General features: G+C 51.5%; 1 protein-coding gene across 2 annotated transcripts in view; it reads right to left on the reverse strand.

Annotated features, from left to right (window-relative positions):
* LOC105186330 (uncharacterized) overlaps positions 1-25,172 on the reverse strand; it is a 107,279-nt gene that overhangs the window by 40,257 nt on the left and 41,850 nt on the right. The window contains exons 2-3 of one of the 2 annotated variants that reach the window (XM_025304176.1): positions 15,105-15,417; positions 9,431-9,663 (exon numbers count right to left, since the gene is read on the reverse strand). In XM_025304176.1, the coding sequence (XP_025159961.1) occupies positions 9,431-9,663; positions 15,105-15,417 (546 nt within the window). Of the gene's footprint in view, positions 1-9,430; positions 9,664-15,086; positions 15,418-25,172 lie in introns of both variants that reach the window. The other variant, XM_025304175.1, reaches the window with a different exon arrangement.

The raw sequence follows: 25,172 nt of genomic DNA on the forward strand, positions 1-25,172 counted from the left end.
TGATTTATTAAGCCCGCCGCCGCCGTCTTCGTCGTCATCGTCGTCGTTGTCATCTCACCGTGTGACCACTCTTGCGCCGGGCGTTTTGTTGCGCCGACGCGAACAATTCCAGGAAGGTAGGCGTATTAGCGCGGAGGATTATCCTCGCAGAAAGTGCACACGCCTGCCCGAACTTTGGGGCAGCATTTCTATTCTTGTGCCCGCTACGTGTGGCCAATTGCGAATTGTGGGGATTGTCCGAGCGGCCGAATGCCTAGCATTATTAAACGTCGTGAAACGCGAGGGTCTTAGCCGCCGCGGCGGGCTGCTTCTTTAATTTCGAGTGCGCCGACCGTCACGTAGGTACCCATTAACGACCATTTCGAATTTCTTCTCCTTCACCGAGGGAAGAACCGGCGGCGGCGGCGGCGGCGGCGGCGGCGGCGGCGGGATGGGCCGAGCGGCGAAAGGGCAGGATTTTAATTTGGCCGGGATTAAATTTTTCTCCGCTTTTGCCGAGCGAAGTGAGTGCGCGCACCGATATTTAGACTCTTCCAAAAACACTCGCTCTAAAATCTCCTAATGCACGCTCGGTGTTTTCAGTCGACTTTTCAACAAGCGGAACAAGCGTCGTTCGCCAGAGAAAGCTGCGCTCCGCTTTGCGACCGTTGTGGAATTCGCGGATCCGATCGCAGCCAGCGCCAGTTTTCTTCAATTCAGCCGCGGAGCAATCGGATCCGCGAGTTTGATAGCGCTCGCAAAGCAGCTTTCTCCGGTAGAAGGCGGCAGGGATTTGCATCGAAACGTATCGCAGCCTCATTTTCGGCGCGAGCCTTGCTCTCTAGCTCAACGCACCGCTCACGCACGATGACGTTTATGGACGCTCCGGAAGTGCCGTCGATTATCCGTCTCGTCGGTCTCTCGAGGCCTCTTCGCGAGAGGAAGGTTAACGCGCTCGAAAGCGCGCCCGTGTAACAAACGGCTCGTCGTTCGGCGTCGTGATTATTGTCGCGCGCGACGATTGATAATACACCATAGCTAGCCCGCGCGCTCGCTCGCTCGCTCGCGACGAGCCGCTCCGCGTGTTCCGCTCGTAAAGACGATCCTGTTGACGAGGCCGCCATCCATCAAACGAATCCCCCCCCCCCGCCCCCCAAAGAACTTTAACGATCGACGGACGTTAACCCAGTTGCGCTCGCGCTCGCACTCGCGCGAGCGGGGTGTAGGCTCGGCTTTGCGATACGGCGGAGGGACTCCGTAAATCAGCGTATTTCGGTATCGCGGAAGCCGCGGTATTTATATAACCTAAGTTCGCGCTCCGCGTCGTACTTTGTGTCCGGGCGTCGGTGCATCAAGCTGCGCACACGCACGCTCTCAGCACGCGCGTGATGCTTGCCGTCTGCGGCGAATTTGATACCCGGCCAAGTGTGGCTCTCGGGCTGGCAACTGACTCATTCCCGACGTGTCGTGGACCAAGTTAGAAGTAACAGTTCCCCTCCTCTAGCTGTGTCGGGGCGGGGCGGGGGGGGGCGTGCGGAGGGCGCGAGTGCGCGGGGAGGCAGCGAATTTTCCGAGAGCCGGGATTAAAAACGCCGCGGGATCTGCGCGGTGAGGTGTCGCAATCTCGCATCGGCAGGTGGCCGGCGAGATAGGGGTTGCGCGCGGGTTAATTATAGAGGGCAACTGGGGCATGTCGACGCGACAGCCGCGCGCTCTGTTGGGCGATGTTTCGAGCGGCGGGAGGGTGCCGTGTCGTGTCTTCGCTTTTGTCACAGCGGGACGATCTTTCTCTATTTCTTCATACCTCTCGCGCCTCTCGTTTCGAAACTTTGGGTGTTTCACTCGCGGAAAATGGAGTGTCACTTTTGGCTCTCGAGGGAGCAGGTTTCATGTTACAAATCGTTAGTCGATAGCACGTGTGATCGTCGCGCGCACTTGGCCCGGCCCGGTGAGTACAGGATACCGCCGCCGCGACCGGATGATCCAAGCTGATGGAATTCTCTGCGGAGGAAGAGGGAGAGAGAGAGAGAGAGAGAGAGAGAGAGAGAGAGAAGGCGAGGTGGAAATAAATTAAAAACTCGTATCTCTCACTCTGCGCAGAGAACGAGCGCTCGTCCCGCTCTATAAAATATAAACCAACGTCGTCAACGTGTATAATAAATATTAATGTCTCTGCGATGCTCTATTATGTCGCGACGCTTGTCCGTGTTATTTCATCGGCGTGGCGCGGCGTAAAATATCCGTCGTCGCGCGCGACGTACGTTTCTGTGAAACCGTTCGTTTTCGTTTCCGATAACTCATGGGAGATAACGGCGAGTTCTCGCGCGCAAGTCCCGCGCGTAACGTCGTCGCGCGCCGCTGTGTGAATATTAATTTCCCCGATAATATTGACAACGGCCACATATTGCCGGGAATTTACGGCGGACGTGCCGCGCGCTCGATGTCGTAACGCGGCGAAGTAGCGGAATCGCGCGCATTCTGCAGCGCTTTGCTGGCGCGGATGGGGGAAAAGAGGGGGGAAAGGGAGAGGAAAAGAGGCGACATATATTCCGCGAAATTTATCGTATTCCGGGACGCTGCGCGCGCGACCCCTAGCGCTTTTCTGAACCTGTACATTTATCACAATCAATTGGCCGCGCCATCGGGCGTGGGTGCGCAGCGGTACGCCGATATCTCGCTCTGATCCTTGGCTCGGATAAAGGATACCGAGGAAAGCGCCCGCACGTCTCTCTCTCGCACGTGGCGGTGCGCTCATAGACATTGCACAATTAACGCTTTCGCGTCTCGTAAAGTCTGTCGGGCTTCTCTTTGTTGGCTCTCGTTTCCTGCCACGCGAGAGACTGCGTCGCGCTTTCATATCTTACGATAGCCAATTGGTCGACGGCGCTTAGACGGCGCGCCGTTTTTCGACCCGGCCGGCGCGACGCGACGCGGCGCGGTGCGGCGGCGCGGTGCGGCGCGGTGCGGAGCCAGAGAGCGTGCATCCCGAAGGAATGCGGACCACGCGAGGATGCGGTCGCGCGAAAGTCGCAAGCGTGGCATTTTATGACTCCATCGATTCTTCTTCTCATGCAGCTTTGCTCGAGTACGAGAGAGCCCAAGTGAGTCGGTTTTTGCTCGATTAAAGACGAGGTGTTCGGCGCGTTTCTCTTCCTCCTCGTCGTCGTTCCCCGAGAGAGCACGAAACGCGACAGCCTCTCGGCACTCTTAATCTCGTGCTCGCTTTTCAAGAAAGAGAGAGAGAGAGAGAGAGAGAGCAAGAGCGAGAGCGAGCGGATATATTCGTGCTCTTCGATTTCGCGCAACGTCCCGCCATAAATTTATCCCGTCGTCTCTTGTCACTCGTCGCTCCTCTATTTTTCGTCCCTCGTGATTGCAGCTTTTTTGCACATTCTCGCCGCGCGCGAGGCCTGCAACGGCCTGCCCTCGAGTGCAAACAGACTCTCGGCGCTCAGACGCGACGCGTTGCGAGCGTGGCCCGTTTGATCGCCGGCGCGGAATGTAACGTTCGAGAGTCGAGACGTTAATGAGATGTAGGGAGATACGTACAAGGAGCGTGTTATAGGATATCGCGTACGTAGAGCGACTCGCAGCTGTCAGATAACGCCAAGTTTGATCTCGCCCCTTTGACTGCTCGCGCGTTAATTGATTTCTCTCCCCTCGCCGGATCGTCCGGGTGAATCGCACCCGCGCGCGCGAGTGCTCCCGCCAATTAGAGGTGCACCTGAAAATCCGCGCGATACGGTCGCTCACCTAACGAATGTTTCCTCGTGCCAGTTCACAAGCAACTACCGTTTCCCACAACAGTCGACGGGAACTTATGCTAATGCCGCGCGGCAGAACTGGACGGCGATCGCGCGGCGAGATGCAAATTATACCCGCGGCGTTATTGCACCTTGGCATCGGCAATTACGCGACCGCTTATTGGAATTTATATCGTGCTGATTTTTGTCTTCGGCCGGGAGGAGGGGAGGGGTTTAAAGCAGAAGAAGGGCTCACCTCTCTAATGAGGAAGGGAGGGAGAGAGAGAGAGAGCGAACATCCAACAGCTCTGCCGGTTGACTCGTTCTTGTCCCGCTTGTTTCGTCGCGGTCAGATCGAGCGATAGGATCTTCGAAATTTCTCGAGATCCTGGCGATTTTTGCAGTTTTAATCTCGCGCGCGATGAGCGATGAGATTTTTAATGAAAATTCACGACGAGCAGGAAGATCTCTCTCCCGTGGGAACAGAGTAACAATTACGCACAGCTTTTGTCTAAGAGCGGAGACGTGAAGAGCGAAAAGGTTCGCGTAAAAAGTTTCACATTTCTATTGTTCGGGGAGTTATATTTGCTCGCTGGAGTCGTCTCGAGTTGTGACGTGAAACTTTCCATGTTTCCGTTCTTTTCTTTTTGGGAAAAGGTTGATGGATCGCTGGACTCGAGCTGACTTTTTGGCTCAGACCTCTCGGCACGTTTTTCGAGAATCTTGCCTCAGTTTGGTGGGCCGCGAGCGAGAGATAATTTTTGCGCAACGTTAACCTTTTTGGTCCTTGCGAGACGCGAGCCCTCTCGCTTAAACGAGCCACGACGTCCGCCCACCGAGCAATTTCTCACGATCGTTTCACAGCTTAATTTTTACAAGGAGGAAATTAGCATGAGCTGTGGCGACCGTTAAAGACCTTAAACGCCCTCGTGGCGATGATGGATGGCGATTGACCGCAACCTTCGTCGTCGTCCTCTGGACGGGACTTTATACGTGGCCATTGTTGCCTGACGATCACGGGAGGTAACTCAAAGACTCGGGACTAATTGTCGATCGTAAAACCACGGACGTACGTTATTACGCGCGAAATCGATGGTCGAACAGAGTCGCCGAGAACTTCGTCTCAAGCGGCATTTTTTCGGCGTTGACAGATGGGAAAGCCGATTGAACGCCAAAGAATGTCGTACCGCTAATCCTGCGACACTTGATACTGGAATAATATCCCATACGTTAAGATTCTCAAGGAATTTCTTTCTTCACCGAAGAATATTACAATACCAAAGCGCATCGCAGTCCCGCGTAAAGTCCGCCGCTCCCCTTCATAAGGATGAAATACGATCAGCAATATTGATTTCTTCACCGCGCGCGTATCGTTCATAAATCTCGCATCTCACAACGTAATCGCCGGTTGTCTCCCGCACGACGGGATATCTCTCCTTTGAACGTCTCGAATTTCTCACGTAGATAAGAAGTGATTAACACGCGACGACGCGGACGCGCTCTGCGCGTCGACGGTTTCGCGGCCGATATAAATGGAACGCATTTATCAGCGGATTAATTGATTCATTAAGTCCACAAAGCGGCAGGATTCGAATTCCGCGCGGGGTCGTTGAAACATCGACGGGTTCACCGAGGGTCCACAAGTCGCGCGTGATACGCCGGTCCCCCCTTAATCGATGGCATCATCGTTTAATGAATACACAGTGAGACTGAAGCACGCGCGGATTGCAGTCACACCGGTCGTAAATTATCCTCGCCATGGCTTTAATGCGGAAATAATAGGTGCGCGGCATTAACATATTCACAAATCACTGGTGTGCGGAGAAAGTCCGACGCGCGGGAGAACCTCTCTTGCTCGCAATTAATCGAAAAGAGAGATCAAGGGTCAATATTCCCTGTCGGGCGAGACTCTCTCGGATTGACTCTCGATTTTCCTCCGCATTCCGATTCTCGACGCGATTCGATCGTGCGTTGTGCAAAAAGCAACGAAGCGGGAGAAAGAGAGCAAAGAGATCCAGATTAATAATCGACGGTGTTGTGTTTCACGCGATTAAGCGCGCGCGCGATTTGTCGACGATCGAGCGGCCGTTCGGCGATACTTTATCGCCCTTATCACGCGCTTAATCGGCGTGTTGTCGATTATCGTCGGCTAACATTCGGTCCTTCGTCGCGATTTTTCAATGAATTACCATTAAATCCTTTTAATGGCCTGTCTCCCCCCCCCTCTCTCTCTCTCTCTCTCTTTCGATTCGTTCGACTTTGCAGCCGCGAGGTGAGTTATGGCGCAGTCCGTTGCGCGCTCACGGCATTACGTATTCATTACGCGGAGATAATAACACAGCGACGACGAGGCGGGGGGTGGGGCTCGCGAGCGGCAGGGCGATTGCGACGAAAGCTTCGGCGACTAATTAATCCGACGTGGTCGGCGTCGCGAGCGATAAAGTATAATGAGGGAGGAGCGGACTCGTCGTGTTTGCTCTTAATCGCATATCTATGACGCGAATGCCTGACAGTCACCGTAGCGCGAAATAACGCTCGCGTAAGCGCGCGACGCGATCACGTGTCGCGCTCGAATTCACGCTCTCCCGGGAAATTGAAACGAATTTCTCGGCGCACGCGTGCGCGAGAGGCGTGTAATCATCGAGCGAGGGTGAAATTGAAACTGTGCGAACCGCGCTCAGCCGCGGCGTTTCAATACTCGCGGCCGGCTGACGTGGGTAATTATCGGTGCAGAGTTCGCGTCCCTCTCTCTCTCTCTCTCTCTCTCTCTCCAAACTCAACTGGCCGGCGCGCAAGTCGCGGGATTTCTCCCGGCGCACGAGTGAAATTGGGTTAGGTCAAGCCGGGCTTCGGGCGAATGATGATGGTGTGCGGCGATGTGGAAGTCGATCTCGGGCGTCCCGCCGTAATCGGCCGATGAAACGGCGCTGCAAAGTATCGGGTTGCGAGAGGAGAGCGGGCTTAAACCCTAACCCGTAAACGCGCGACGACCAGTTGCACAATCACGACTACCGGCTCGCCAAATGAAGGTCTAAGGCTGAGAATGCGCCCTTTGTCGGCGCCTCCTCTCCTCGACGCACTTCCGCGCGCGCCGCCGACGTGAAAATACGTCCGGATGGACCGTCCTGTCCTGTTGATTTCAGGCAACTAGGACTTGCAGCAATTTTCAAGCAAGGGGAAAGGTACTTGGGCTCGCGCGTAAACACTCTTACAGCGAACTGACGCGGCAAGTCCCCCACGGACTTGCACGGACTTGTAGACACTCTGCACCTTCCCGTGCAGAGAGCTTTGAAGATCAGATACAAAGGGCAGCTATATCCACCTTCCGCTATCTGCGGCCTGCAGGCGTGTTATCTCCGTCTCCCGAGCTTCCTCCGATCAGAACAAAGCTGAACAAAGACCGAATGCCTGTGGCCACAGGTCATCCTGTTCAGCTGCAGTCTTCGTAGCCTCTCGTGGAGCGCGCTCAGTCTGTGTGTACAAGTCTGCGGCGAGTCTTTCAAAAGATGCTACTTCAGTTGGCTGCAAACGTCGCGATTCCGCCGCGAGTTGACTCAAAGCCGAGTACATCCGAGGGAGAGCCGCGAAAATCCCAAGTACCGTGACTTTCCTCTGGGAAAACTCCGTCGGCTGCTGCTCGCGCGGAAGTAACACGGTTTCCGACGTGAATCTTCATCGCGCTGCTCGGCCGATCTGAGACGACTGTCATTAGCATGGCGCGCGCGCGCGCGAGCGAACATTAAACTCGCGTATCGACGAAGACGGTCACGCGTAGCGCGACGACTCCGTCGGGGACCTAATAATTTCCCGTGGGGATCGCCATCGTGCATAAACGCGCTTTAAGTATAGCTGTCCCGTTAAAGTGACGCGACGGACCACCGTGGTCGATGGCGCGCGCGAGTCATCCGTCAAATTACAGCGAGCACAGCGAACGGCGGGCCTCTTCAGCAACCGGCCGGCGCTCGTGAATCGACGTGTATTGACAACTCACGTAGGACATGTTTACCCGTTTCCCTCTTGTGTTAATTATATCTTAATGGCGGCGGGATGTCACGGCGGGTGAGAGAAACGTCGCGCGCGCGGGGAAAACGCGTCTCGGTCGCTTCTTACGCTCGAGATAGGTGGAGTGGGTTCGCTTCTCTTCCTTTCGTATTTTCGCTCCCCTCCCTCTCTCTCTCTCTCTCTCTCTCTTTCTTCTTGCGAGCTATTCGATATAAATCTCTCGCGAGTCGCCGACTCGTAGTGCTGCGTTACTCGAGGAATTATTCTGTACTGACTAATGTTGCGCCGGCACGGACGTCCAGAATGAAAAAGTGGGAAATATCGTGCCGCGACGCAGGAATTATATTAGCGGCTATCGCGCGTGGAATCCGGATTCGTTTGTTCGATCGTTCATTCGTTCGTTCGTTCGTTCGTTGCTCGCGGTTCACAGTTCACTCGGATTACGACGGCTGGCTGGGCGTCTGGTAGCCCGGCGGAGGCAAAAATTATTCAATTAGCCAACACCGCCGTCGTGCCACCGTATAATGCCACTTGTTTTCCGTGACACTAATGCGTCCGCTCGAAACCGGACCAATTACTACGATTATTCCTATGTAGGTTAAGATAAGAGGCATTTTACGCGGGCATCCAATTCCATGCGCGCGATAACGAGCCGCGTTTGCTCTCACATGGACTAGAGAGAGAGAGAGAGAGAGAGAGAGAGAAGGAGGGGGAGAGAGAGAGAGAGAGAGAGAGAGAGAGAGAACGAGGGGGAGAAAGAGGAAAAAGGCGGCAGCCGTTGCCGTTTACCGCGTGTGGAATTTACGCGCTCGCGCGTGCAAAGTGTCGCCCGCGCGAGAGATCTAACGCTCTCCGGGGAGGAAAGCGGAAAGAATTCGCTGATTTGCGACTCTACGTCGCGCCGACGTCCCGTAAATCATGCCCGCATATTGTCGGGCTCCTCGGGACATCCCGCTAATAAATTGCCCGCAATACAGTTTACACGATTAATGGTACTTTCTCCCGCCGGATAGAGTCCTCCTGCTTACGTCGCGGTGCACCCATCTCCCGGTGGATCTTTCTCCCGGCGATGCGTCCGCCATGCGGCGAGGCCGCATTTATCGTCGAGAACGTTTATCGCCCAATCGATCCGATCCAGTCCGCGACGTTCTCCGATCTCGTGCCGTTAATACGCTTAATACGTTATCCCGGCAAATTATGCGTCGCGGCAGTTCATAATTATGATTACGGCCCCTCGCGCATGCCCGACGCACGCGGAATTGCGCGAGCGCCGACGAATTCGTATCGGCTGTGCGCGCTAATGTTTGCGTGACAATTAATCGCGGTTCTGCGAATCAATAAATCATGCGGAAACTTCAGCTTATTCAGCCCAGCCCGATCAAGGCGTAAAAATTGCGGGAGGAGATCGAGGCTGAGCGAGATAAGAGCGAGCGCGCGGCGAATCTCGCTTGGCATCTCGCAGTCGTCGTGTACACAAGGAAAAAGCTTAAGAAATAAGATCTTCTTTTAGAGCGCGTTAGAGAATCGAGATTAACTCTGTACAGAGTAAGAATCTGTGACGACACTGTTGCCACTATTTTTGCATACAATTGCTCGTCGGGATTTCGTTTTGCAAAATTTTTCACATGCCTTGTCGCTCGCCCGGCCAGTCGCGAGAGCGTTCCTCGATCCGCGAAAAGAAAGATACGAGGACGTGGAGGACTTACGTAAAATGTAAGCTGGACGGTATGGGACTTGTTGGCCACGCAGGTGAGCTCATCCGACTTGCAGCATCCCGTGTTGTCCGAGCACTCGTGCAATATGGCGCAGTGCGGATGGTAGTTGACGGACGGGTCCGGTCGCACGTCGCTAACCCGGATGACTTTTGCGCGCGGCCACCTACAGCTGGCTTCGTCTTTGACCTTCTCCGAATATCGCAGAGCTTCTCGGTATGCAGGATCTGCGGACAGACATTCGCGGACGGTTAGTCCGTTGGCCTAGATAGGATCAGATAGGACCTCATAATCGAGAGTAGTACAGGCGCGGTCGAAGAGCGGAGCTCTGCAAGCTCTCCGTCGTCGTCGGGTCGTCGTGAAACAATTTCGTGGTTATCCCAGGAAGCTTGGAACCTCACACCTACACGCATGCGCGGCGTTGTTCGACTCGCGCAGCGTGCCGTGTCGTAGACGAGAGAGAGAGAGAGAGATCGGCTTGATTCCGCAATTCCGGGATCTTAAATCCCCGAGTTTTGAGACTCGCGCCGACCTCGTCGAGCTTCCGGAGAGAAAGAGTCTGTGAATTATTATGAGTTATTGCGAAGGGCTTTTCGAACGCCGCATAGAGAACGAGAAGCGTCGTATGCGACATAACGAGCAGCGACGAGCGGGCGTTATCATCATGTTTCGCCGTCCCATCGGGGAACGTCCGCGATAAAGCGAGAGGCGAGAGCGAGGGATGGTTCAGATTGGAGAAAGAGAGAGAAGGCAGTCTCTCAGTGGCGGTTTTATCGCGATGGATCTTTGTATATCTCGTTAGATCCGCACCCGACACGCTCGGTTACCGATATAATATGAGTCGCGCGTGCGGGAGAGGCGATATTCGCGATCAAGATCGCGCAGTGGCTAGTTGGCTCGCTCGCTTCGCGGACGAGAACCTCTACATTAAGTGACATAAGTCGCCCGGGCTTTCTATTGATTCAACGTGGAGATAGCTAATCGCTTTCTACGCGCGTTTCACGTACTGTCGATAATTACGGCGACGCCGTCACTGTGTATAATTCGCTTGAGTGCGCGCGCGCGCGCGCGCGCACGCACGCGGAGAAACTGCAATGTATAGCCGGGGATCCGTAAATTCTAGTACAAATAATAACAGCGGCGAAACGTCCGTGTGAAAAGGAATATCCAAAGATGGATGTGAGATGATCGCTTGAGGAAGCGAACACAGAGACTCGCCGCTCGCCGCCACGTTGCTTACGACGGGGGTCGGGGGTCACGAGAGCGGCTGGCTGTCGCTGTGAGCAATCATCGCGGGGAAAGTGCGCTCGTTAACGTCCCCCATTGCGCGCCGTCTCTTACCATTGTCCGTCCTTGCGGTCGCCTCGTTTCCTCAGAATTATTCCGAATTACGAGGAAGCGGCGGCGGCGGCTGCGGCGAGACGCCGCGATGCACACGAGGTGTATTTTTAGAGCGAGATACGCGGACCGATTTGAGACTCGGCTGGCGCAGCTGTAATAAATTGCGAGTATTTGTCCGCGAGTAATTGTCGGGTCGATTACGCGTGTCGAACGACGGTGTCGATCGGCGGGACCGGGTTCGCCGGGCGCTTGCTTTTATGAATACCACCGGCTGCGTAGTGAGGCGCGTCGTTCCCAATCGAAAATTATCGCTGGTAGCCGTCAAACGCGCCGGGCTGATCGTGAATTCCAGTTGCTTATGGCTCGTCGGCTACTTATCCCCCATTAAAATGTCGTTTGTCGTGTCGGATCGCGGATTAATTTACGGATCGCTGCGGGGAATTGGTCGCGCTGAAGGTTAGAGTGTGTTAATACATTGTTAACGCGTGATCGGCGTGGAATGGCCGAAAGTGGTCGAATCAAATCGCCGGTATTCGGTCGGCATAGAAAGAAATTAGAAAAAGAGCGGTTAAAATATTTTTATTTATATTTAACGGGGTTATAAAATATTAAAATTTCCGTAAGATATTGTTTCCATCTTGTCGCGAAGACACCGATATTTTTATAACGAGGTTGTAAAATATTTAAATTTTCGTAAGATATTTTTTCTATTTTGTCGCTTGTTGTGCTTTATAAGTCTTTTTCTCGTATTCTTGTATGCAAATTTTTCATTACTTTCTCACGTCACATATCGCATCGAGGTAATTTTTTATAATTAAATAAATAATCGAGATTATTGATATATTTAATGATAATCCCACTTGTTCGCTCCAGCGAGATTTCCTCGAGGGAGGAATCGGCTGTGCGCGGGGAATTCAGCCGGGACGATCTCAGGACGAGATTTCTGAAGTGTAGTGTATCGTTCAGCGCGAAATCGTTCGGCCGTCTAATCTCGGCGATGCAATGGCGTTATGCTAATTTCATAGACGTAGGCGCGTTACTTCTGCCGGTTCCTGACCGCACTGTCACGAGATTGTATCGGTTGCGAGTTCGCACAATGACGACACGACCGTCAGGAATCCTGAAGTATGTGCTCTCACGCTCACATCCTGTATTCAAATATCCGTATTCCGGAATATATTATGAGAGAGAAAAGCGTTAAGATTCAGTCGTCCGGCGATTTTATAACTTTGAGGATAAGCCCGGCGAGCGCGCGCGCGTCCGTTCCGTGACATGTAAACTTTTAATCCCGCGTGCACGCTTAACGCCCGCGACAGCGAAAGAGAGGAAGAGAGCCGCGCGAAGTCGAGCTTATCGATAATTTACTCTTCCTCTTTCGCCGGTTTAGCTAGTCCCGCGTTAACTTAACCCCTGACTCAGCTCGAAAGTATTTGATCAACGGTGTCTGCCACGATGCCACGAAGGACACCGCTGGCGGGGCATACCCGACGGCGGGCACATCATGCCGCAAATATGCAAAATTATACGAGTTAACGGAATGGGATATCGTCTCCATGACGGCAAACGAATATTTTCCGCGAGAGCTTTTTTTGCTCGTTCTGCATTTGCTCGTATCGTTTGCTCGGCACCGCTTCTTCTTTCCTTCCTCGTTGATCGAGGATCTCGAAATCGACGAAAAAAGCAAAACGTAATGATAAACTCGGAACGGAAATTATACAGCCGCTGACTCGTCAAAATTCCACGAATCCGCGCCCAGCAAAGTGGTGGACGCCGCATGCAGAAGGAACGTAAGATCAAATTCAAGCAGCAAGCGAGTCGGTCGGTCGGTCACGTCCAAGAGTCGAGAGACCGTGAGATTGTCATGTTGAAATTCTCGACTGTGATCAGCCAATTCATTCATTGCGCGCGAGCTTTGTTGCCTACGTGCGCTACAGAGCGGACGCGCGTTGCTCCGACCTCGAAATCCAACCTCGAAATTTGGAAACTGGCAGAGTCTTTCCGAGAATCCGAATACCGAGACCACCTCCCGAAATCTAATTTTCCCGAAGTATACGATGCTTCCTAGGACGAGCTATTACCCCGAAAACAATTAATGTACACACAAATGTGTAACACCCGCCCATCTCTGTGCGGGCGCACTCTTGCTGTGTCTACTAACTGCCGCCTGCACGGAACAAAATCACCATATTTACTAAACTATACCGAACAAATCGATAAAGTAAATAAAGAAATATTTCGGGAGATTGTCCGGTTGTTCGGACTTTGTCCAGGAATGAGGATCCGACTTTTTAAATATATCGGGACATTACGCGCCCACCTACCGCGCTCCCAACCGCGGTCACCCGAAAAAGGCGATCGATGAGTCCCTCCGAGCGAGGCGCGCGAGATCGGCTATCGACCGGTGTGTGATAATAAATCGATCTCATTCAACGGAGGTATGAATCAACAGCCGACAATCCCGCGGCGCGCACGTGCGCGCGTGATACATTGCTCTCGCGGGGCGACACGAGAGTTCTTCACGCGGCCGGAGTTTGCCGCAGCCGCACGCGGCGCGCGCGCAATCATCGCCGTTAATTTGCATATTAATAGAGCGCCGTTTCCCGTGGAAATTCCGCCCCGTGTTTGCGCGAGCGCGCTTGAACGCGAGACGTTGCGATTCGATTCGAAGGGCTGTCGCGGAAGAGACTTCAACACGGCGATCGCGATAAATGGTGGAATGCTTTCGAGGATAAATGGGGAGTTCGATGAGAGTTAGGCGCGAGGGGGGCTCGCGGGTCCTGCAATAAATAATAATAATAATATGAGTTGGCCGGATTGAATCTGAATCGGCCGGAGTGAAGCGGAGCGACCGAAAAAGAAGCAACGCGAATGATTGTTCGCTCATGCAGAGTGAATTGATGAACTCTCGCATGGAAGAGTCCGAATCTGCTCCAAGCTCGTGTGAAATGTTCGCTCTTTTGCAATTTCCAACTTGGAGCGATATTTTTGTCATCGCGTCATTTTTCGCTCGCTTCGGTGAGAAAACTCCACCCTGAGTCCGAATTTAGAGGATAACACATAATAATGATTGATAATTGTAAATAGCAATGAACAATGATAAACGCCGACGTGGGAACACAAATTGCCGTATTTCGCGTGACGTATGCGTGCGTGCGTGTGTGTGTGTGGTGTGTGGTGTGTGGCGCATCGGAACATCGCGCCGCGTGATGACCGTTTTTACGAGAGATGGTGTCTGCTCGTCTCAATGAAAGAACCGTCTGCCATCGTCTGCCTTTCTCACGCGTTCGCTGCTCGCTCTCGTAGGTGCAAAGCACAAATAGCGCTTGTGCAATTGCGCAGACGGAGAAGGTGCACTGGCTCGAGGGACAAATAGAGGCGCTCGCGCCGCGCCGGTGCGCCGCCGCGTTGCGATCGCAGCGCGAACGAATTTATACCGCGTCTCGCGGCGGATAATTATAAAAACGTCCATTATGCTAACCAGACAGAGCCGCGACCGTGCGATATTTTACGTTACGTCCGCTATGCAACGCCGTGGTGATCTCGGGGCGCGCGCGCGCGCGCTCGCTCGCTCGCTCGCTCGGGAGAGTCCGCGGCGGCTGCGAATATCGCTCGATCACGATCGCGGCGATTGCCGGATGATTTATGCGCGCTTTCGGTTTCGTAATTGCGGCAGATCACCGCCGCGCGCCTCGCGTCCGGCCGATTGGCGCAAATAGTTACGTCTGCTGCATCATCCGAGGCAATTTCGCGTATAATGCCTTTAGTCGGACGGACAAGCGGCCATGTAAGTCGGTCGTTTGGTTTTCGTAAACCCTCTGCACACGACGCGCGTTCGCGCGCTCGCGCTCGCGCGCGCGCGCGCGCGCGAGAGAGAGAGAGCGGCGAAAAGCACGTCGATAATTACCGCGGGAGATGTCCGACGTTCGAGAGAGATATAGCCGTGTTATTAACGTTGATCGAACAGCGCGCACGGCACCGGCAACGGCGGGACCACCGGCGTGGTTTTAATAACGATTAATAACTATTTCGGGACATCTCCCGGGCCCGTTGAAATTCCTCGAGCCAGATCGACGGCGAAAACGCGGCCAATGACGTTGCTGCATTTGCGCATTTGCATAAACCGATTAAGAGGAGCAGAGTCGTCGCGACCGCGATCCACGATCGCGAGCCGCGCCGCCCGCCCACCCACCCCCCCCTCCTCGTTCCTCAGCCGATGGAGATGTTTCAGAATGCGAGTCTCTCTCTCTCTCTCTCTCTCTCTCTCTCTCGAGGGTTATTGATGCGCACTCGAGATCCAAAGTACACTTACGTCCTTTATTGTACACACCGTTTTTAATGTACTGCAACATGTTGCTCCTGGTCTGCGTGACGCTCTCGCGAGTGCCGAGTGTCCGCCACTTGTAGTCGCTGTGAGCAGACATCGGCGGGTAGTCGTTTTTCGGTTGGTATCCGCTGTACTGAGCCGCGGTGCCTCTTTCGTTGGCCTTTGCTTGGTTCTTACCGTCCCCGTTGGCCGGCCACTTGGGCGTCGTGCTCGTCGCTCTGGTCGTGATCGTGCTGCTGCTGCTGCTGCTGATCGTTGCAGACGCGTCGACTGCAGCAGCCTTGTCTCTCTCGCTATTGTCGTCGTCGGTGTATCCCTGCGCAAAACAACACGACGTATGCTTGAGGGGCGGAGATCTATCCAGCAATTGTTCGTGCACGCATTTCATTCATTCATCGTGTCATGTGGAAAAACGCAAATGCGGAATTAACGCGGGAATGTAATAAATGGGAGCTGGATAATTATTTAATAATTAATTAATTAAATCCCAGGTCGAATCTACCTCGACGTGTTGGCTATATCCTACACCGGTTGACTTCTCTTTCTTTACTTTGGACTTACTTTTCGCTCACTTGAATATAGATAAATTATTTACATAAATAAATTATTTAATGTAGCAAATATTTTACCACGAAATAAACGCATTTTTACGGTCGGTCGAGAGGAAGAAGAAAAGCGGCTTTGAATTTCTCGCATTCCGCATCGCGATGATGGAACGGTATGAGACGAGACGGCGTCGACGCGAGATCATCGATACGGACATGACAGAATATGTAACACCATTCGCGGACTACGATCGCATGAATTATTTAGCCGCGAGGCGATCCCCTTTCGATCGTGGGTGGCCAACACGCCCCCCCGTGAACCCTCGGCAGATTTCCTCTCCGAGATAAGTTTAATAGGCGAATTTGCATCTCCCCCCGCGCCGTGTGTACGCACCTTCTCCCGAGCTCAAAGAGAACGCGGGGACCTACTTAATCGCCGTCTGCAACATCTGGAGCCTTTGATGTCGTGCCGCCTAGTAGAAACAATTCTCGCGAACGCGTGCGCGCTGTGAATCCTAGGGAGAAATTTCTCCGCGGCCGTTCGTCTCTCGCGATTCCGCTCGTTCTCCGTTTTATCGGCGGGCGTGCGGATCGCCGCCGAGTGGGAAACCGGCGCTCAGCGTCTGGCCTCGCGGCGATGAATTATTTATTCACCTCAGTCTCAACAAGCAATGAGTTTAATTGTTGCTCAACTGCAAGAAGAATATTGCGCGATAAACGAATCTTAAGTAATCTAATAAAGATTCCTTGGTAAATGGATAAACAATGAATATTTTCTCCTTTTATGATCTGGTCGTTAGCTTTTATTAGCGAATTTCCCAGCGAATTTTGAGGACGATTCAAAGGGGACGATGAGAAATAACGCATACGTACGTTCGAGGAGTTACTTTGGCGCATACGCGACGTAAATAACAGTTATCACTTGTTACGTCGGACGCTTGTATTTATGTTCTTTCTCTTACATATTTTCACGGTGACGAATACGATTTCATTCGTCTTGCTCGACCGCTTTAGATCTTTGAAGGAGATACTTTTTTCTTTTTGTATCGATCGACTTAAAGCGACAGCTGAAAGCATTCCGTCCTCAGCGATCGATTAGTTGTAAAACGCTCTCCGCGCTCTTTCATACAACGAGAAATGTTGATGCAAATAGCCGAATAATGGCCCCTGCGAATGTATAATTAATTATGCTCGCCAGTCAGAGATCGTACATATACATAATTTATAGCTACTAATATCGACCTATTACCCGGCGACTAGTGAATCGAGTGTTGCGTAAATTCTCATTCACGTCTATCGTGTTTCGATCGCGATTCGGCCGCTCCTATCAATGATTGAGACGTCGATCTTTATCGAAAGATTTATTTCGCTAATAGAAAATAGTTTCTGCAATCGACGAAAACATCTCGCATCGTGAGTTACTGAGTTACTGAGCTCACTGAGCCGTAGGTAACGCGAGATTTCACAGAAGTGCCTTTGTTCGCGCGGTAACCTTCGCGCGTTCAGCAGCATGTGGCCCTAACGATGAACGGTCAGACCTTCCGAAATTTGCGATGCGCTCAAATGTACCATTATGTGGTCCTAACGATTCTTAAAACTTTGATAATCAGTATCCGTACATGTAACGATACATGAACGCGATAAATTTATCGGGGATCGCGTATCAAATATAAAATATTAAATATCGATATTGAATAATTAAATATTATTTTATAGTGTAGCACAGATTGACATTGCAACGATAGAGCAACGTTGAATTATTATAAATAGACCATGTACCGCCGGTGTCAATACGTGCTCAAGCGTGTTGTCGTTTTGGAGGTCGCGTGACTTTTGGAAGGGTAATATCAATAAATAGGCTCCGTACTCGTGGAATCCTTACAGTTTCTCGTACACAGCCGAGCAGATCGGAAGACGTCACGCGGTATTTCCGCGATTATTTTGCATTTATTACAGCCTGTGTGTGTATGTGTGCGAATGAATCGAATTGTGATATTTCACGAGTGTGATCACAGTGCTGAGAACATAAAGTATGGAGATATTCGAATATTCGAAAGGTAATCGTATTATATTGCATTTTTATTATATTTAAGAAAAAACGTACAATCGTGTATGTTGATTCTTAATACTCCCGCGCTGAACAGCTTCGTATTCTCTCGATTTATCGAAACTGAATAACCTTCCTGTCGCTAATTACTAACCAAGGAAATTGTATCTTTGTGTTTCAGTTCTGGCAGATCTCGCGGCCACATCGCGAGAGCAGTTGCAGTTCCGGGGGGACGCGGATGCCGTACCGGAGGACCCGGTTCGGGCCAAGCAGGGTCGGCTTGAAGGTAAATTTATAACTTTCCTGCACTTCTCTGTTTAACCTTTTACGATCTAAGATATAATTGTCGATATGACTTGAGTTACGATCGTGGGAGGTTGATCCACTCTTACCTGCCCAGTGCCCACACATTCGCTGGTTGAACCAAATTTTTATATCTAATCATCTCCGTTGTTTTGTTCTAGATTTGAAGCGGAACGTGGCCGACCCTGACTGCAAGTCGTTTCGGTGAGTGAGACGAAAAAACATTTTTGTATGTCTGAAGCATGTTTATACGAAGTAGTGTCGTTAAAATCAGTGCGAATTGCTTGTAGTTTCTTGCATATATTTGTGTCGTAAGACAAAATATATTGCTCGAGAAAATTAAGGATCGTGTTTCATGAAGAATTCTGTGCATTGTGCAAAATGCCGATTTGTTCTTTCTTAATTTTTAGTAAAGATACCTGATAATTGCGGGACTTGAATGATTGTTTTCTCTTGGCCTCCGACTGGAGCTATCGAATTATCTTGCGATATTATTCATTCAATACGATCCCTTAGTTATGTCGAGTATTATATAATGCGCATTGATATTGCGCCACCGCACGCTGAGCTGGAGGTTACCTCGCTCGCGTGGATTTCGCAACTGCCGCGGTCATTAATTCATGCGCGTTTCCGCGCCGCGATTATTTTGCAAATAGACGAGTCTCGGTCATTTCATTTCGCAAAAATATCACGTGTTTCGATAACGAAGCTGTCACGCGTGAGAGAATTTCATGCCAAATTCTCGAACATTCAAGTATCGTTCGCGCTGCAATAAATTTTGCGAGAATGGTTTTCTGTCGGCAATTATTTAAATTCGCGGTGCGATGATTTTGTTCAAAGATACCGATTTATATCTTTCATTATCGTCTTGTCACCGATTTTCGATTCTCATCGATTCTCGCGCTCAAAACGCGAGCGTGTCAAAACGCGTCGCGAAGGTTTGCCGAAGGTGATCTTTCCGATCGCCAATTTTCGCAATTGCACATTTCCTTAATGCCGAAATTTACTATACTGCGACGTCCGTTAAGCGATTCTGCAAATTTCAATCTTCTTTTCGTGAATCAAACCCGCCGATTTCGCTCGAAAGCAAAACAAAACACCACGTCTTACTAATAACGTCCGATATATCCGATAATAAACATGAAAAGTAAATACAAAACACGCCGCCTAGAAAAAAATTTCGCGTCGCGAATTATAGGATAAGTACCTATCAATGTGGTACGACGCAAGAAGAACGACCTTTCCTCGGGGTCATCCTGTTGGTGATCGTCACTGGATCGTTGACTGGGGATCCTGAATGGACGTCGAGGGATGTCAACACAATGGTGAGCGTTAAATCCAACGCTCACAAAGAGCTACCTTATAATGTAGTGCATGCCGCAAATTCGCATTGATCTCCAACGAAAATAGTTAAAATGTTGACTTTTATTGCTACGGCTTTTATTATTGCGACTGTCACGATTGTTTAATATTTTGACATATAACCATCCTATGAATATACGATATTTTAACGGCGCATCCTGCCCTTTTGTGGGATAGCTTAGCTAAATTTTTCACACTGCCAAGCCGCAGGTAAAAAAGAGCGAATTGGAAATGAGGAGAAGAGATATTTATCTCTTCCGATTATTTGAAAATCCGGTGTCTCGTGACTTAGGCTATGCGATAGCTGTTTTTTTTTCCCTTTTTTTTTTCGTCTTTCTAATCCGACCTACCTTTTTGTAAGATCAGAATAGGAGAGAGGAGCCCCCTCCCGTGCCGGGGCTCTCGATTTAGCAGGAAAGATCCGCCAGGCACTTTGATCTCCGCTCGCAGAAAGCCGAGATTTTCTCTTTTAGTCCGTCGATAAATTTAAGTGTATCAGGTATATATCCCGACGATATATGCCGCGCTATCGTTAACGATCCCGTAGGAATCAGGCTCGGGGAAAAGGTCAGACGGTCCTCGGTTTAAAAGTGGCTCCGCGATTCCTCTGAATCTCATCTTCAGATACGAGCGCGCGTCTCGCGGCAGGCGTGGAAATAACGAGTCTCCGAGTTCCAAATCCACCGATATAGACCTCGCGATATACATTGTGTACGAATCTCTTCCACGATGATATTCCCGATCTACTCGTGCCATTTTTACATCCTCACCGAAACTCTCGAGCGAACCGCCGATCGATAGATCTCTCTCCCGTCTGGTGAAATCACGCGCGCGGTCGCGGCGTTGTTCTGTCGGCAGCTCTCTCGAGTCGCGATTTCCGCTCTCGAGGAATCACGATTGTTCGCCACGACCGTTAATCCCACGTTGAATCGCACGAGTCGTATTTGCGGAGCGATAAGGATAACCTTGGCGGGGTGTCGGCCGGTACACGTCCACTTGTTACACGACGTACGACCGCGCGCGTATACGATCGCCCTCGCAGTGATTCTCGGAATCGAGCGGTCGCGCTCGGCTTTACGAGGCGCGGGTCAGGGGTCACCCTCCTGACGCTTCTTCTGATCGCCGGGAATTCGTGCGGCCGCGCGCGCGTCCGCATCACACGAGAATTTTCAGTAGGAAAATTCACGATGAGAGTCCGGCGGCTTCAGAATCCGGTAGAAAAATCCGATCGTCGGCTATTTATAACTGATAACTCGGCTGTTGTAAACTAGACCACACACCGTTCTCGATAACTCCCGGAAGTTTTTCCCGTCCATTTCCTACGACCAGGATAAATCGCGTTTGCACAAGCCGATTGAGTTTCCGCGAGCGGATTCTCGTATCTGCCCGGCGCGTTTTCTGCCAATTTCGTTTCTGCCAGCTGCGAAGAAGTTTCCGCGCCTCTGCGAACAAGTCAGTCTGATGTAACCTTCTCGGGTCCAGGTCTTTGTTGATGAAAACGCCTTGTTGTCCGTTCTACACGTTAAGCGAGTCTGACGATTTCCGGATTTTTACATTATTATCTCTTTACGCTGTGCGCATCTTCATGTGTACTACTAAAAAATATCTCTGATAAGCGGCGCTCTCTCTCTCTCTCTCACACACACACAATTATATAAATAACTACTGGAATGATGCAGCAATATTAATTGAGTCATGCTGTCATACTAATACGAAAAAGACACAGCTCTTTAGCCGAGATAAAATTCTTTCGCGCTGCAGCAGCGCGCAGAGGTCACGCGGCGCGCGATGAAAGAGTTTGACGATCTCGGGCCGCGGCATGCGTATTATCGCGCTGAAATAAAAACGCGACGGGATTTGACTGCGACGCGCTGTTTACGCGAACGATGTACCGGCGCGATCGTTTCTCTGATCCACGAAGCTCTTCGGTGGCGGGAAAGCTCGTCGGCGCGCGCGTGCTGAAACGCACGGCGTTTCTTCACGGCTGTGTTCGTTATGTCGTCGCTTTCGACACCTCGCGTAACTTTACGCGGCTGCTCGCGATCGGATATGCATATAGGCAACGACGTGTTGCTCGGGGATTTCCACGCGCTCGTGCTTCACATTCCGGTTTACGCGTGCGGACCGCGTGCGGAAAAATATACAGCGGCGTAAATCGCGGGAAATTTAGAGGAATTTAAATGGGACTTGCGCTCGCGCACACATATACACACACACACACACGCACACACGTCAATATCAGTCAGTCTTCCTCCGCGTTTCGCGCGGAGCGCGGAGGGAGAAGTGTGTGCTTGTCTCGACAGCATTTGCGACGTGACTCTCGAATCGAGACTTCATTATAGCCGTTCTCTCGAGGTGGACGTATAGATACGCGAGATACGCGCAGGTGCGCGCGCCGTTTATGCAAATGCGTCAATTCGTCGAACGCTCGGCGCAAAGTGCCAAAGCACTCGTGTAAACCCACGTAACTCGCCCGCGCTTCGCCCACTTTTACCCGCCGTCCATTGCGCTATTACGCGTTAATTACGCGAATGCCGCGCGAATGCAACGACGACGACGACGACGACGACGACGATGGCGGCGGAGGGGCGAGAGCAGGTAGAGCGGCGGTGAAGCGCGTCTGCCACTGCAATATTTGCGAGCGCGTAAAGCGGATTTACCTTTCGCGGCGAGACGGCGGGTAAACTCGCAGGCGGCAAGAAGCCGGCCGAATGGGAGTGTTTCCAGTCTCGGAAACGGTCGTGCTCGACGAATGTAGTTACAAATTAGAAGACCGGCTGAGAGAGGCGCGTCTGGAGGTGTAAAAGCGAGCCCATCGCCCGGAGGGTGCATAGGCAAACGGGATGGGAAGAATTAGCGGGATGGTGAGAGTGAGAGAGACCGGGTGGAAGGGGAGGGGAAGGAGAGCGGCCGAGAAGGCGGTTCGTTCGGCCGCCCCGAAAGATGCAGCGGGTTGCAACGCATTAAAAAATATCAGTGCATACTCGGGGGGCATCTCCTGTTATTAAATATTGGGTTCGCCCATCTCGCGCGGCCACGGGGACCACCCAACAATTCCGGTGGTGGTCTCTGTGCCCGGCGACGCGCACCAGCCCCCGTCGCAATAATTTCTCGTATGTAAATGCGCTTTTAGGGGGTTGCCGCGCCGCGCTTCGTCGCACCGTCGGATTTGCATAATCTCTGCCCGCCACGGCGGGTGACGTAAATCAAATCGGGCGAGGGAAGTTTTGCGTTCTCGCGGAAAGACCGTCGGGACACCGTCGTGCTTTCTTTGTCTCTGGATTCTTTTATCCACCAAGATGCAATGATGATGGTTATTTCAACAGAGAGAAGGCGTAAAAGTTGGTGGTCAATAACTGATTGTGAGATAATATATAAAGTAATAAATTAATAACGATATCGCTTAACGAAACACGCGATTGCATCGCGAGGGAGACTTTACACACAGAGAGAACGATTTAGTTGAGATCTAACAAATGCTTATTTGGAATAGTCGAAATAAATTTTTTGATTGATCGAGCAAAATTTTCTTTGACGCAACAAAAACATTTCGTTGGAACTAAGCTGCAACAAAATATTTTTGCTGCGTCAAACAGAACTTCGTTCGATCAGTCAACAAATTTTTATCTGCACTATTCCAAATGGGCATTTTTTCGATTCAACTAAATCGTTCTCTCTCTCTGTGCACACAGAAGTGATTTACACAGAAGTGGAACTGATTTGTTAGCCTATCAACGATACCCCTTTCTTTCCCGTTCGTAACAACGTCGAATCGAGTTCGATTTCCACATTATACCGCGTTATACGCTTCCCCGGAAAGCGAATGTTACGCGAGCGATACGCTAATGGAATCGCTTATCTCGCATTCTTGCAACCACGCGGCGATACGATAATTATGACAATGCCGCTCGTGTAGTCTCGACGGGATACGGGCGACGACGAAAGAGACTGTCTCGGGTATATATATACCCGGGTCTTTCTCTTTCTCTCTCTCTCTCTCTCTCTTTCTCTCTCTCTCTCTCTCTCTCTCTCCTCGATACCACCGAGAGCGTAACGCGGGCGCGCGCCTGCGGCGTGTATCCGATTGAATTAATATTCGTGCATCAGATAGCCGTCGCGCAAGACAATGCAGCGGGACCCGAGGCAAATCGATCACGTTTCCGATAGGCGATCTCCGCGCTAAATAAATAAGTAAACAAAACAATGGTAAGTCGCGGCCACCCAACGAGCCGAAGGCGGTTACATTGACATATTAGGTACGATTTTACGACCGGGAAGATACTTTCTTTCGCCCGTGCTGATAAAGCGTCCAATCTTCCTCCTATATCAGGCTCATAACTCAGATCGAACTTTACGTTTACGGGGAAGAGCAGGAGTGGGGAGGGGGATATATCTCGGAGAGAAAACTGAGACGAATTAAATTAGAAGCGACATTATCGCTTGTAATCACGGCGGGATATCTCGAGCTGAAACGGGCGCGAAAATCGACGCGTTTCTTCCTTCCCTCGCAGAGTTCACAGGCTCGAGCTTGGTTCGGGATTTATTTCGCGATGTTACGATCGCGGGATATATTAGGCGGGGGAAACCCGACGTTTGATTCACGCTATGACTGTCCCTTCGGTTGAACCGTCCTGCCGTTTTCCCGCTACCCATGCCGAGCGCGACATGACGCTCGTGCGCGACGGAATTGCAGAAAGAGCTGCGGTGTATAGAGAGAGAGAGAGAGAGAGAGAGAGAGAATGGTAGGCCGAGTGTGTGATCGCCATACGAAATGCTGCTCTTTCCTTCCGCGAAAGGAGTCGAGCCGAGTCGCGCTGCCAGGCTGTCTGCTACCGCGAGCCGATGGCATTACAGATGGAAGGCCAGGCCGTAGACGATTCATGATTCCCATCGCAATGGGTCGCCGCTATTTCTGCGGATGACCGCGCGCGTTCACCGCGCTTAATTGACACGAATGCCAATTTAGCCGCGACACCGAGGGTGTACCGATCGATCGCGCGCACTTTGACGTGAACTATCGGCCGCACTTGCAAAATTCCCTTCGCCCACCGGTTAATCGCGCTTTTCCCACCCACTGAAAGATTGCGCTTTTTCCCCGCATCGCCACGTTGTGTGTTTCGCACTCGAGCCACGGAACGGCGAATATCGCGCTAACAAATTGGCGATATTAGCGCGGTCGGTTGTTGAAGAAGTAGAAATAGGTGGGATGGTGGCGTTACAAATAGTCGTAGCACCGTTACCTTCGCAGCCTGAGAGAGATTGCGCGCAGTTTCCTTCGCACGTTTACGGACGGTGTAACGAACAGCGGGATGAAAAAGGCGCAGTCGATAATATCTGCTCCCGTAATTAATATTTCGCCGTTCCACGTGAGACGTGTTAATTGCTTATATGGTTATTGCTATCGCCGTTGGCTATCGATATTGGCTGGACAAGTCAGTCCGAGCGATAATAATTCCTTGGCCTTTCTATGCTGAACGATTTATTAGCGTTCTGGACCGCACTTTCCCCATCACGGGTGGATATTCCATCGCGATTACATCAAAACGTCGCTTTATATTCGCGTGAGGTGCAAATCGCGGAATCGACGGCGTGTGTTCGATGGAAACCGATCGAAGCCGGAGTTATTTCAGCCCGTTGCCCGAGCGCGGGAACTGCGTTCTCTCTCTCTCTCTCTCTGTCTCTCCTTCTTCGTGGAGCCGACGAATATTTTTATCGAGGTCGCTACCGAAAATAAAGTTCTTTCTATCACAGAAATTGGCACCGGCCCAAAGGAGGTTCTCGAGATGAAAGTACCCGAAAGAGAATGTTATCCGT

The sequence above is a fragment of the Harpegnathos saltator genome, unplaced genomic scaffold, assembly GCF_003227715.2.
Source record: "Harpegnathos saltator strain DR-91 unplaced genomic scaffold, Hsal_v8.6 scaffold594, whole genome shotgun sequence".
In the NCBI taxonomy this organism is placed as follows: domain Eukaryota; kingdom Metazoa; phylum Arthropoda; class Insecta; order Hymenoptera; family Formicidae; genus Harpegnathos; species Harpegnathos saltator.